The sequence below is a fragment of the Condylura cristata genome, unplaced genomic scaffold (assembly GCF_000260355.1).
Source record: "Condylura cristata isolate star-nosed mole 26May11 unplaced genomic scaffold, ConCri1.0 scaffold00024, whole genome shotgun sequence".
Taxonomy (NCBI): Eukaryota; Metazoa; Chordata; class Mammalia; order Eulipotyphla; family Talpidae; genus Condylura; species Condylura cristata.
Window position 1 is genome coordinate 13,867,832 of NW_004567125.1, and position 14,552 is coordinate 13,882,383.

At 36.2% G+C, this 14,552-nt stretch overlaps 1 protein-coding gene across 2 annotated transcripts in view; it reads left to right on the forward strand.

Moving 5' to 3' along the window:
- The window catches only part of MAEL (maelstrom spermatogenic transposon silencer), a 23,879-nt gene extending 10,765 nt beyond the window's left edge, over positions 1-13,114 (forward strand). For both annotated transcript variants that reach the window (XM_004688441.2, XM_004688442.2), the window contains 7 exons: positions 788-912; positions 1,608-1,662; positions 1,787-1,928; positions 7,483-7,545; positions 8,283-8,415; positions 11,945-12,017; positions 12,563-13,114. In XM_004688441.2, the coding sequence (XP_004688498.1) occupies positions 788-912; positions 1,608-1,662; positions 1,787-1,928; positions 7,483-7,545; positions 8,283-8,415; positions 11,945-12,017; positions 12,563-12,750 (779 nt within the window). In that variant the 3' untranslated portion in view covers positions 12,751-13,114. The remainder of the gene's footprint in view (positions 1-787; positions 913-1,607; positions 1,663-1,786; positions 1,929-7,482; positions 7,546-8,282; positions 8,416-11,944; positions 12,018-12,562) is intronic.
- The last annotated feature ends 1,438 nt before the right edge of the window (positions 13,115-14,552 follow it).

The window sequence follows — 14,552 nt, forward strand, 5'->3', positions numbered from 1 at the left end:
CTTGGAAAAGCTCATGTTTCTACAGTAACAGACTGAAGCAAGTTCACCTGTAGATGTGATCAGCTTAGGTGGGTAGCTAAGGAATATGCATGGAGATACTGCAAGTGCTCCTGTACCTCACCTTTTATGAAGTGTGTGTAAATAAAATCAAGTGAAGCATGGCATTATGATTTAGTATGTTAAAATCAAGGAATTTCAATGTTGGACAAGATTTTCATATGAAGTCCATTAATCCCTCCCCAGTATGTTCTTTAAAGGAGTGATTCAGGGTGTGTGTGTGTGTGTGTGTGTGTGTGTGTTCGTTCGTGTGTGTTCGTTCCTTTAAAGGAGTGATTCAGGGTGTGTGTGTGTTTGTGTTCCTTTAAAGGAGTGATTCAGGGTGTGTGTGTGTGTGTGTGTGTGTGTGTGTGTTCCTTTAAAGGAGTGATTCAGGGTGTGTGTGTGTGTGTGTGTTCCTTTAAAGGAGTGATTCAGGGTGTGTGTGTGTGTGTGTGTGTTCCTTTAAAGGAGTGATTCAGGGTGTGTGTGTGTGTTCGTTCCTTTAAAGGAGTGATTCAGGGTGTGTGTGCATGTGTGTGTATGTGTGGTGGTCTTGGGCCTTTTGATTCTCTCTTCAACCAGAGAAGCTCTGCTTCTGTCCATTTTGCTGGTTAATGATTTTTCTTGAATTTCCTTTCTTAGGTAGCTTTACTTATGAACCTTTTACCTCCCAGTACCTTTTCTTTCCCACCTGGCTTCATAATATTGTCTTAGATGCTCAACTCCTACCTTCTTTCATTTCCTTCAGGTGATTCCAGCCACAAGATTCCTATTTCAAACTTTGAATCTGGGCATGACCAAGCAACTGTGTTAAAAAAGCTTTATCGATTTATTCACCCATACCCAGGGAATTGGCCACCTATCTACTGCAAGGTAATTTCAGCGAAGAATTTCTTTTGAGATATCCACTTAGATATCAAATAATCCTCAAAAGGAAACCAACGATTAGTTGTGTGTTAAAACATGTTCATTCCAAGTTGTTCCCAGTGTTAGGTGTAATGCATTTTCTTTTATATTTCACTGTAATTGAACTGCAAAAACTTCTTTAGTTCTCGTGTTTTTTGAATTCTCTACTTGAAATACCCTTAGTGTTTTTTAACATGAAATGGATAACCTAGTCTGTAAATCTATCCAATTAAGATTACCTTTTATTCAGACTCTTTGTCCCAGTCATCTTTTTAGTTAGTAGTAAGATCATCTTTTTGAACACATTACAGAGATTATATTCTTTATTTTGTTTAAATCTTACAGACTGGGAGTCAGAGAATTGGGTTTTAACCTTAATACTTGTTTGTATAACAATGAAGAGATTAATCTTTTTATTCATTTACCTATTTTTAAATTTTGGTTTAAAGATTTAAAATAACCAATTAATATAATTGGTTATTAATAGCAATATTACTTTCCTAATGTGTTGTTTCTTTTTAATAGTTCTCATTTAATTGTTGCAAATTCTTCAGTCTCTCCCTTCCCATCACCCCCATCTTCCCTACCCACTCAGTGTGAAAGAAACAGCATTAATTAAAAGTAGGAGAAAATACAAGTACAGTTTTCTTTCCTTTCTTCAGTCTGATGATAGAGCCAGAGTGAATTGGTGTTTGAAGCATATGGCGAAAGCATCCGGTAAGAAGGCCCCTGGGATGCTGCCCCAAGTGCATTATGGTACCAGCATTGGTTTCATTTCATGTTGTGTTCTGTGCACCTAAATTCATTAGTTGTATTTCTTTTTCTGTTTTACTAATGGAAGACATCAGGCAAGATCTAGAACTTCTCACTGTAGAGGATCTTGTAGTGGGGATCTACCAGCAAAAATTTCTCAAAGAACCCTCGAAAACCTGGGTTCGGAGCCTCCTAGATGTGGCCATGTGGGATTATTCTAGCAACACAAGGTATGAATAGTGTTTTGTGCAGAGTGATTTTGACTTTTCTGATCCAGAAAATAAGGGTAGGGTGAGAGTTTTCATTTTTATGAAGTATGTTTTTGTGGAACCTTGAAAATCTCATTGTATTTCCTTGAATGTAAGATGAGTTGATTATAAGATACATTGTTAATTTATCGCCACACAAAAAAATTACCAAAAAAATCTGACACAGCACTTTATTACTTGGAATTTCTGAATTGATGAAAGAGTATTTCATGTGTACTAGAGATGCTTTATATAGCATTCTTGATGTTTTATAGAATCTTTGTACTTACATTAAAAAATACATACATGAAATGACAAGATTTTTTTTAATAATTTCAGAAAAGTTGCAGTAGTACAACAATGTCCTATATATCATTTTTTGATATTCTCTAATTGTTAACATTGTAATCAGGTTTTTTTTTTTTAAACAAATTCCTCACCAAATATATATACATTGTTCCTTTTTCTGGGCAATTTGAGAGTAAGTTGCTGACCTAAGGTCTTTGTACCCTGAATATTAGTATAGTTCCTAAGAACAAGAACCGATGTATCACCACAATAAAATTAGCAAAATCAGGATATTACCATTGATAAAATCTGTTTTCCACCTAAAGGATTTTGTTAGTTGTTCTAAATGATGTTTCTTAACAGCCAGAAAACAAAAAAAAACTACTGATTTTAGTCCCTTTAGAATCCTTTAACCTAGAACAATTCCTCAGTCTCCCTTGGTTTTTGAAGAATACAGGCCAGTTATTTTCTGTAATGTTTGTGTTTGATTTACCTGGTTTCTTTGTTATTACATTGGGGTTTTATATTTTTATATGGCAGGAATGCTACAAAAGTGCCATGTCTTCTCAGTAGTTTTATTTCTGAAGACAGATGGTGTCAGTTTGAACTATTATAGTATCTGCCAGTTTTCTCCATTTTTAAGTTATGTTTTGCACCTTATAATTAATGTTTTGTGGGAAGAGACTTTGAGATTACATAGATATTCTATTCTTCAAACTTAATCTACTGATATTTTGCCTGAGTAATTTTTTTTTCCAATTTACTGAATTTGTGAAGTAGTGATTTCTAATCTAATCGTTGTTCTACATTTATTCGTTGACAGTTGACTATGAGAAAGAGATTTTCCTTTTCACCCATCCCACTAACTTTTCATTTATTTTCCAAGGACTCATTAATTCCTATTTTATTCAATGAATTATAATCTCTTATCAACTTATTTTTATGCTCAGGTGTTCCTTTTATGGCCACTGGACATCCCTTCAGAACAAAGGACTTTGTCTTTTGTTTCTTTGTAGGCTTCTTGCCTCTAGCACAGGATATTCCAGGCTTATCTTGTACTTTCTTTGCTGAAATTTATGATTAGCCATTTCTTCAAGAAGCCCTGATTCCTTTACACTGAGGAGAGTATTTAAGAGGATAGGATCTAGGGTTCTGTTGCACTTGGGTTTGTACTGAATCTAGAATTCCAATCCAGCACTATAAGGCTTTTCCAGTTTTCTGCTTATTGTTTCTGCATTTCTCTGGTGTTCATTGTTTTTGCTAGAATACATTGAAAGTAATTTTGGAATTAAGTAAGAACCACTTTTAAAAAAGACATTAATAGTTCAAATTTTGTTTTCAGCTGTTTTTAGCCTGAGGGTATATAGTCAAAATACTGTTAGAAGGTTACTTGTGTTGGCGCTCCACCCCCATTCATGCAGCTAAATTATTAAACTTACTCACTTGAAATACAAAATCCATTAGTTTGTATTCTGTTTTTGTTTTTACTCATTCTTGTTGATTGTGTTATCTTTGGGTTGTATAATTCATGAGCATGTTTCAAAAGAAGATATATTCAAAAATACACTTAAGTATAGCTCTGTTAAAACAAAACTTATTGGACTGTATTAAATTTATAAATTAACTTGGGGAGAACAGGAATCTGTAATGTTCTCTCCAAAGACAAGAGACATTTTTCTATTCAGCTCTACTTATTATATCCTTCAAGTCTATTGAAAATATTTGTATACAGGTTGTATATATCTGACACTGTTGAATTTTTTTTGGCGGGGGCAGAGCCTTGGTATCTTTGTTTCTTCTGTGGAAATTGATTTGGTTAGACTTTCTAACACTAATGGGATCACTTTGGTGTAATGTCTGCTTCCCTTAGGAAACTACACATTTTACATAAGTTTTCGATTATTGTTTTAAAAATTCTGCAAAGTCACTAATCTTTTATAGTTCTTAAATTTTTTTCTGTTTCAGTGATTAGCTCATAATCTTGTTTCTTCATACTTCTTTTCCCTCTAAAGCTAGTATGTTGTTTTATCTTTTTTTCAAAATGACAGACTTTAATTTATTACATCTGCTCTTTATACCATTCTCATTAAGTTCTATTTTTATTTAACTTTCTTGATATTTTGTAGTTCTTTTAGTTTTTGGGCACCAGAAGTTTAATTGATTTATTCTTGCATTTAGTAGAGTGACTTTTCTTCTAAACATTGATTTCCATTGATTGATACATACAGTATTTCATTATTATTTTTTTTAATCTGAAGTTTGACTTTCTTTAACCTAGAAGTTGATATATAGCTCTTAGGCATAAAGTTTTTGTGGCGCTTGTTTTTGTTGGTGAATTCCATTGTCTTGCATTGTTATGAGAGTGTTGTTTATAATATTTCTACTTTGTACATTAAAAGTTTATTGGTGTTTCAATTTTTTGCTTAATTTTCTGTAGATGAAGATGCATTGTTCCTTTGCTTTCTCTTGTGTGGTGGTTTGGGGAGATTTATATATTTTTTTCATGAAAATAATAGCTTTTAATATCATTATAAGGGAAAATAGTTTTTTAATTTTATAATAGCTTATTTTTACATCATTTTGTGTATTTTTCCATCTCAGTTGCAATCCCCTTGGGCTTCCTATCACCAAATCACCCTGTTCCATCACCATAGTCCAGTGCATTTCCCTCCCCCCCCACTCTGTTTTTGATCCTTTTCCCCACTCCACCCCCACAAAATGTCTCTGGTATATAGCTGTTTATCATTACCATTATTTTCTTGCCTGTTCCATTATATTCCTGCTATGAGAGAAACCATCCGGTATTTTTCCTTTTCTGTCTGGCTTATTTCACTAAGCATGATCTTTTCCAGTTCCATCCATGTTGCTGCAAAAGGCATGTTTATTTATTTTTTTTTTGGTTGCTGATCAAAACCTAACAAAGAACACACAAAAAAAGAAAACTTCAGAACAATCTCCCTAATGAACACTGATGCAATAATCCTCAACAAAATCTTAGCCAACAGAATCCAACAATGCACTAAAAGAATAATACACCATAACCAAGTGAACTTTATCCCAGGAACACAAGGATGGTTCAACATCAGACAATGAATTAATGTAATACATCACATCAACTGGCAAAAAAGTAAAAACTACAAATCATATCAATAGATGCAGAGAAGGCATTTGACAAAATTCAACACCTATTTACATTTAAGGCCCTCAAAATCTTCGGAATAGAAGGAGCATACCTCAACATGATAAAAGCCATGTATGACAGACCCACAGCCAATATTATCCTCGATGGAGAAAAGCTGAAAGCCTTTCCCTTGAGATCAGGTTATATTTCTTAGTTCAAGTGCTCCCTCTTCTGTCAGTGAGCAAAGCATGGTTTCTTTGACTAGTGTCAAGGTGGTAGGGTGCAGTTTAGGTCTCTTTTCTTTTTTCCTGAGCATATGTTTTCCTTTTGTCTTTCTTTGTCTTTTCCTTTCTTTCCTCCTCCTCTCTCTCTCTCCTTTTTAGCCTTAATGCTCAGAAACCTCACTCTCAAGACTGCCTGCCAGGCACTTTCTTCCCCTCTCCTATAGTCTGATTTTGCTTGACTATTTAAAGGTCTGAAGGGAGGATCTTTCCAATGGAAGAAAATGGCCTGAATTCAGAGGACAGAACATAGAGTTTAAGAAAAAACAGTGAGTGAATTTGATGAGAGCAGAAGGTTTGTGTAGCTGTAAGGTGACCATGGCTCTTAAGGCAGGTAAGGCAAGGTTATCACAGAAAAGAAGAAATCTTGCCCCTGACAGAGGAGGAAAGGAGAAGACTTGAGACCTCTCAAGATTGAGAGGGAAAGGGGAGTGTAAAGGTCTTTGCATTCCATGTCATTTAAGTGAGGTGGTATTAGAATTTGGGGAGTACTTTGCAAACTTAGAAAATAAGATTTCTCTGGTCTGATACAACTTCAGAGAGTACAATTTCATAAATGAAACACACTTGAGAGGCATTCATTTGGAGTCAGAGTTGAGGCCATGGACTGTTAATAGCTTAAAAAATAGTTCTGGTATTTGACAGATTTTCAGAATAAGTATTTCTTCGCTAGAAAATATACTTAAATGTTTAAGGAATTTGTTGAAATTATTTGGAGGAAGATTTAAAAAATAGGTGTAAAAACACTTAAAGAAATTTCATTTTAAACAGCTGATTTGTAAGTTTAGAGGTGTTTTTCCCTGGGGTTAACTTTTTCTAGGATAGTCATCTTTGTTGTTTTCCTGAAATACATTGTTACCTTTTCACTTGCTTTAATTTCAAATTTGATCCAGTCTACAATGAAAAATGTGTATATCTAGTTGGTACATTTTGGGCAACTAGCAAAACTAGATAAAAATGTGGGTTAATTTAACCTAAGTTTTCATGTTAGAATTTTATGAATCAATTTCTGAATTGCGTTTTGGAAAAAGAGCAAGAACCTCTTAATCTTATTTTTATATAGTCTTTCATTCAGTTAAATGGCTAATATTCAATGCAAATAGTGGATTTTTTACACATTATTTAGCATGTTTGTAATTTTTAAATGTAGATTCTTACGCAGTTAAGAAAAGCTTTGGACTACACAGCAAGTGCTGTTCGGAGTATCAGTAGACAGTGTACTCAGTGGAAGGCGAGTCATGGATTCCAGGGTTCTCATCAGGGAACCCTGATGAGATACTGATCTCCAGCGTCAGCTCCTGAGGTCTCCACTCAAGCAGTGATGCTTCTCCTAAGTGATGCATCTCCTTGCTATCTTACCTAAAATTTCATATCTTTCTTTATCCCCCCTCCTTAGGAACTCATTAACTTACTATGTAAAATGCTTGTATATCTTCTTTGGTTTGTCTTCCCCACAGAGTAAGTTTTTTGTGAACAGTTTCTGTTTCATCTAATACTGTATCCCTGAAACAATGCCTGGAAAATAGTATGCACTCAATAAATGTTTGTTGAATGAGTGCATTATCCATTGTAATAATATGCCTCTAGAACACTCATTTTTATTTTATTTTATTTCAAGGTGTAAAATATAACTGCTATGATTATGTATGAAGTGAATAGCATTATGAATTTGCACCAGGGAGGTAATAACTTATTTTTGTGTGTTAAAATTAGAAATCTTGATAGTTGAGTGTTACTTTTTTCTACATGATGTCATCTAGGTAAGCTAGAAGTATGGCAGGCAAAAATTACTGAGCAGTAACAGTTTAGTTAGCTCAAGGTATTAAAGGTCCTTTCTTTTGTACAGGTGCAAGTGGCATGAAGAAAATGATATTCTCTTCTGTGCTTTAGCTGTTTGCAAGAAAATTGCGTAAGTAGGAGAAAGGGTCTTCATAATGCTGTATTCTGCATTGTATTCTTTGTCATTTGCTTATTGCTTTGATTGGAGTAAACAAATCACTGTTCACCTCCATTTTCACAGTTTTCTTAAAGAACTTTTCTTTATTTTTACTTCATGTTAACTTATTATTCTGTAAGTTATTGCTTGTCTGGTATAGTTATACCAGAGCAACTTGATGGCCCCTCAAAAGCTCAAGTTGAAAACTTTCCTTCTGGGATTCCTGTAGGAAAGTGTAATTCCCTGTTATCATTAAGGGTAACACTTCCTTGTGAAAGTGCTCAGAGGATATGGAGCCCTGTCTTACTTGACTGTGAAGGCACCTGAAGCTTCAGGTTTCTGGCAGTCTGTGGTCCCTTTATAGGACTGTGATAATTGGTTCTAAGGATAGATAAGTTTTTTAAAGTTTTGGTCTCATTTCTGGTGGTTTCCTCTGCCTGCCTTCAATATTTGAGAATTCTGGTGATTTTTACCCTCACTCCTTTATAATGAAATTGTAGTATCTAGTAATCACAATGTTGTTACTAGCAGTGGTCAATTCTAGAATACATTTTTCTAATTCTCATTTCTCCAAATCTTTAGTATTTTCCTTCTTCCTAGTTTAGAATGGCGTATCTTAGTAATCTTTTTAGTAGAAATTTAAAAATATGTGAATAGTTCAGAATGAATTGATGAGGTTGTGATAATGAGCTTTTTCTTCCTTTTTAAAGGTACTGCATCAGTAACTCTCTGGCTACTCTCTTTGGAATCCAGCTCACAGAGGCTCATGTACCTCTCCGAGATTACGAGGCCAGCAATAGTGTGACTCCCAAAATGGTTGTATTAGATGCAGGGCGCTATCAGGTAAGGAACTAGCTTTGGGGGGGACTGATTACTGGTGTCTTCTCATGTCCTAGTTACTGTGTTCAGCCAACAAGAGCTTAGGAGCAAGCCAATGTTTGAGTCTCTTCCCTCTTAAATATATATATATTTTTAATTCCTAATGGAATGTAAAAACAGTTCTTAAACCAGATGTATCTTGCATGAAATCTTTTTCTTTCCCACTATATTTAATAAAGTTCTAAAAAAATTAAATTGGCAGTCTTTATATGAAACATATACAAAATTTTATTCCAAAAATTAACTATCTAAATATAGATAATGCAGATACTTTAAAAGGTTTACTTCAAAAAATATATAAGATCTGATTCAGGATTTGATGAACAGTTGTCTCATTTCTCTACCTTTCTTCCCTTCTTGTTGTTTACTTACTAGTAGGCCTTTGTACAATCCTAAGAGCATAGTAGTTATGCTCTAGAATTCAGGCTCTAGAGTTAGAAGGATTGAATTTCTAACTATGCTACACACAGGTTGTTGGACTTTGCGTAAGTTACTTCTACTGTCTGTGCTGATCCAGTCTGTAAAATAAGCACAGTTAGAGCAGCCAGTAGTTGTAGAGTTAAATCCATTATTGTATGAACATGCCAAGAACTCTGCCTTCAAACATAATAGATTATAAATAAATATTACTGTTTAAAAATAAAATAGTGAAAAGGGAATCCTAAACTGGCATGAACTCTTGATGCAAAATTAGGATAAATCTCAAAGCCATTAATTATGCTGGGTGAAAAAAGCAATTTCCAAGTCTTATAAGTACGATTACATTTTTAAGACATTATTGAAAAGACAAAGCAACAATGATGGAGAGCAGATCAGTGACTCCTGAGGGCGGCTGGGGTTGAAGGGTGTTGCTGTGAAAGGGATAGCGTGATGGAAGCGTTGAGCTGATAGTCTTGATTGTGGTGGTTATTTCATGAATCTGTTCATGTAATAAAACATACAGAAGTGTACAAAAAGTCCATTTTAATCTGAGAGTTTAAAAAATGGAAAAATGCCCCAGAGCTCTGCATATATTTTCTTTATTACCTTCTCTTTCCTCTCTACTAACCCAGTGATTGTCAACTAGAGCCTATTTTGTGTCTTCCAAGGGATAGTTGACAATATTTGAAGATATTTTCGTCTGTCACATCTGGGAAAAGGGGTTCTGCCAGCATCAGTGAATGGAGGTCAGAGATCCAGCTACCCAGCTTACAGTGCACAGCTTCCCACAGTGAAGTGTTACTTAGCCTAAAAGGCGGTAAAGTTGAGGCTTGAGAGAGCCTGCCTTAGCCATATCATCGTCTGTTGGAGCCACCAAAATTAATCTCACTTTGCCCCTTTTCCTTATTTATATTAGTCACTGGAGAAGCTCAGGAGACAGGACCTCCTTGGTGGTGTATTGGGTTAAAGCACCGCACTAAGAAGCTAAAGCCACTTCAGCATGAGCTCAGTTCCCGCCCTGGAGCTGACCCACATGGCGCGTCAGACCTCTCCTGACCCGCCCGGTGCTCCCCTCAGCATTGTACTTGTTCGTCAGCTTGTTCTGCTCCCCACTCTGTCTCTGGTGAATCCTCTCACTGCCCTTGCTCCTCTGACCTATACCCCAGTTCTGTATGCATAGATAAATAAATCTTGAAAAAAAAAAAAAAAAGCACAGGAGACATACATTCTTCCTTGTCTCTCACATTAATCTTGGTTGTTCGTATTTCTCAACCTGCTCAGTGTGTGAAAAACTTTCCTGTGTACCTTCTCAACCTCAGTTAGCAAAATCTCTGATATCTGCAGTCATTTCTTGGAAAGGTATGTTCACTTTCTGAATTCTAAAATTTGGCTGTCCTTTAAGGATACTGCTTCCCTGTTGCCTTAAGGATACTGCTTCCCTGTTGCCTTTACACATGGTGATACATTTTTCTTCCTCACTCATTTTAGGCCTTGGTTGGAGGTGGTAGTCCTTGTTTAACTTGATAGCTTCCAGACTTCTTCCTGCCCTCTCCCTAGGCTGTACCTGATAAACCACTATGTTGACTCAGTGAGCCCCTGAATTAGTGGTCTTTATTTTTAGACATTCACTAAGCCAGAGAGCAAAACAGAATTGTCAAACAATTCTTGATTTTAGTTTTCTGATAGGCAATTCTGCCTGTCTTCTCAGTTCCTTGGCTGCTGTTTCTCAAGTCATTCTGTCACCATACATCAAGTATCCACCCTCATGATTAGAAAATAGACCCCCAAGGTGGCACCTCTATTGCCTCAGTTTAAAGCTTCTGCTCTCTGTCTTCCTCTGGAAGCTCAGTGTCTACAATACTTTGATGTCCACTTGGACATACAGTTTCTATGAGCCTCTGGTGGTTGATGCTCTCTCAGAGGGCCAGGCATTGCCTGAGTCCAGGGACACCCACCATGCTCACAGGTGCAGTGCTGCACCCTTGTATCTCTGTTTCTCTCACCCCCACCCTTCACCAAGCCTTCCTTTCCAGCTTAGATTCCGTGGTCTGTCATTTCTACTATCAACTGCATTAACTCTATTCTGCATCATCATTGGTTAACAAACGCTAATCATGATTAAACTGGACTATTCAGCTACTTTATTTCTATACTTTTGAAATTAAATGAGGCTAGGGGCCTCCTTGTTGGCCCAAGGGATTACGTCTCAACACTATGAAGTTATTTGTTTGATTCCCCAGCCAAGGAGCTGACCCACATGGCGCAGTGGATTTTTCTGTCTTGCTTGCTGCTCCCCTCAGCAGTGGATTTCAGTAGATTTGCCTGTTCTGCTCCCCACTGTCTCTCATCAGTCCTCTCACCACCATCCCCAACCCAATCTCTGGTGTACACCCCCAGCTCTTGGGTACATAAGTAAATAAATCTATGGGAAAAAGTGAGGCTAGACGGAAACTACATACTGACTGGGTATTAAATACTTATCACCACCAACTTCAGGGGGTTGCCTGGCATTGGTTGCTCTGGTCTGATTCATCTCTCATTGTGTCAGACAGTTATTTTTCACCTTCCCTTCACCTCAGACTTTATCACCTCTTCCCATTTTCTTGTTTATGCACTTCTCTGGGAAAAAAAAAGCAGAATAGATTTTCTATGTATTATACTGCTTCTACTTGTATTCCATAATATACTCAGCATGTATTCTGTTTTAGTGGATTGCCTGTGTTCTGTCTTAAACCAGCCATTGTATTTTATATAGCAAATCCCATTTGCTTACCTACTGAAGGAGTGGACTTCAGTAATCTCCCCTTTCTCAGATCATCAGGTTTCTCTCTCCTGAACCATTCTTAATAGCAGATATGCCATATCTCACCTTCCAAAATAAAAATCTTCTCAGCTGTGTACGTGTTCCAGATACTACTTTCTACTCCCTTTATAGCAATATTCTCCAAAGGTTGATGTCATCCATTAGAAAAACTGATGTTAGTGTGTTTCTTCAGAATTGTTGAAATTTGATGTAGAAGCACTAATAATTGATAATGAGTAAATTTTTTTTACTGGTACTTTTCTGTTACAGAAGCTAAGGGTTGAGAGTCCAGGATTCCCTCATTTCAGCTCTAATCAGGACCAAAGATCAAACACACCCACTGGTATGCTGCTTTATTTTATAAGACTGCACCTCAAAGAATTTTAGGGCTTTAAAAAACTTAAGATCCTAGGGTATAGTACTTACACTGATGTTTTAAGTCAGCTTTAGAATATAAGATCTTGTTTAACTGGTTGTTTTATTTGGCATTAGCACCTTAAGTAATTTGTGTATGTACATTTTTGCACCACTATAATACAATTTAGTCTTCAGACTTTTGTTCAGGGCCATTCAAAAGAAAACCCAGATAATTTTAATGTGATGTTGTCTTATGGGAAGATGGCAAAGTTTAAAAATGAGTGACATAAACTTTCAAGTGGTGCCAGAGAACTTTAAGATTTCCAGAGAAATATTCTTGTTCAGCCTTACTGAGCTCTTGTTGAGCATTACTCTTAAGAATGCTTTCCTTTACTCCAAGCACTCTCCTAGTTATGATGTATTTATTGGTAATTATGACTTAATGAGAGGTCTGTGGTAGGATAAGAATCATTTGAAGAATCTCTTCATAATGAAACTAAGATTTGGTTTTTTGTATTTTCAACATTCTAGGTGACTACCCATCTGGGGTAAAAATTTCTGGCCCACACAGCAGTGTCCGGGGAAGAGGGATCACCCGCTTACTAGAGAGCATCTCCAATTCCTCCAGCAATATCCACAAATTCTCCAACTGTGAGACTTCACTCTCACCTTACATGTCCCAAAAAGATGGGTACAAATCTTTCTCTTCCTTATCTTAATGATGGTACTTTTTTCAATTTCTGGAAAAATGACAGGCTCAACTTCCCTTCTGACTAAGATCATATTAAACAGATCACATCAATGATAAATGTCACTACAGTAAAAACTACTGAATTTGTAAGGAAATTCTGTTTCATAGATTAAAAATAATTGTGGTTGGAGAAGATCCTGGAACTTTTGCTTTTTTTTTTTTTCTCCTGAAGGCTTGTTCTACTTCCTGAGTGTAGATTGGGATTCCATTAAAATTTTGAGTCCTATAACAACAAAATTGAAATTTGCAGAGTTGTGCTTTTGGGAATTTTATTTTTGGGTAATCTTTTTCCCCACTGTAATACAGGTATTGAATATCCATTATAAAAGGTTTTAAAAATGTTTATTTTTTCCCATTGTGAAATGTAGAACCTTATCTTTGAGACCTATAGGTTATTTTTCATCATAAATATCTAAGCAAAGGGCCTTTAACAAAAATAAAGTTTTGATACTTAACATCTTCCAAATATGTTGATTTCAGCAAAAGAGTCATTTGAAGAATGAGAAGCCAAAATGGGAAAGATTGTATAATTTCTCCCAAGTCATATAGCCACATAATGACTGAGTTTCAGGTACATTTGCTCACAAAACTCTTTACATACACTAAGCAGATGTCATATGGAGCCAAGTATTCCCTCTGTGACTGACTTATTAAGTCTTGTCCTTTCCTTGAAATATTATGCAGCCTTGGAATAGGAAAAGAGATGTAGTGGTCCTTTCTTCTGGGAACGACAGCCATGGGCAGTGTAGAGATGGCATGTAATACTGACTCAAAACCCTGGTCCGTCTGTTAAAGAGAATGATTCAATGTCCATCATGGGACTCTGGTTTTTCTTTACACCCATATTCTCTCTTGTTGGATAATAAGTAATTTTTTTTTTTATGGAAATAGCATATCATGTGAAAGCCTTGTAACTATTCTGAGGAAAGAGATAACATCTATTTTACAGACAGGCACACTACGGGCTCAGAAACTTGGGACATACTGTTACTGAGTGGAGGGACTATTAATCAGGTCTGACTGATTCCCAAGCCATGTTCTTTAAACATCACATTCTCCTTTACTTCCTTTACCTCCTTTGCCTTTGTTTTGGTGCAGATCTTTGGACAAGTGCCAATTCATAGGATGTAAGTTTACATATTGAATTTTCTTTTAGTGTATTTAAATAAAACTTGTATCCAAACTTTAAAACTTTTTGTTTTAAAAATAAGCATGATAGGTGGCTTAGGGGTTGTAAGTTTCAGTACTATTATGCTATCACCACTGTGGCCTGACTTCCATCCCTGGCCAGGGAGCTGACCCACGTGGCACGGCAGACCTCTCCTGTCTGCCCACTACTCCCCTCAGCAGTGTATATCAATAGATCCTCCGGTTAAGCTCCCTAACCTTCAAGAAGACTTAAGTGACTAGATACCCTAGTTGAAGTTAATTTCTGCTCCAAATCCAGTAGTATTTTGTTATCTGACAACACTTTACAGCTTTTAATTGCTGAAATAACTTCTTTCCTCAGTGGCAAACTCTGATGTGTGTGAGAAGGTGTTCAGTAAACATTTAAATGAATAATTTGTAATGGAGAGGAGATGCCAGAATTTCAGATCAACCTCAAAAGGAAAGGAACTCACCATTCTCATGAAATCGGTTTCTACCCCTTTCCTGAAAACTACATGATTGCCTTAATTTGTTCAGTGAACATGTTTTTAAGAATCTGTTAAGTGATGGACTAAGTAAAGATGAATAAAGATACGGCTCTTGTCCTCAAGGAACTTATAG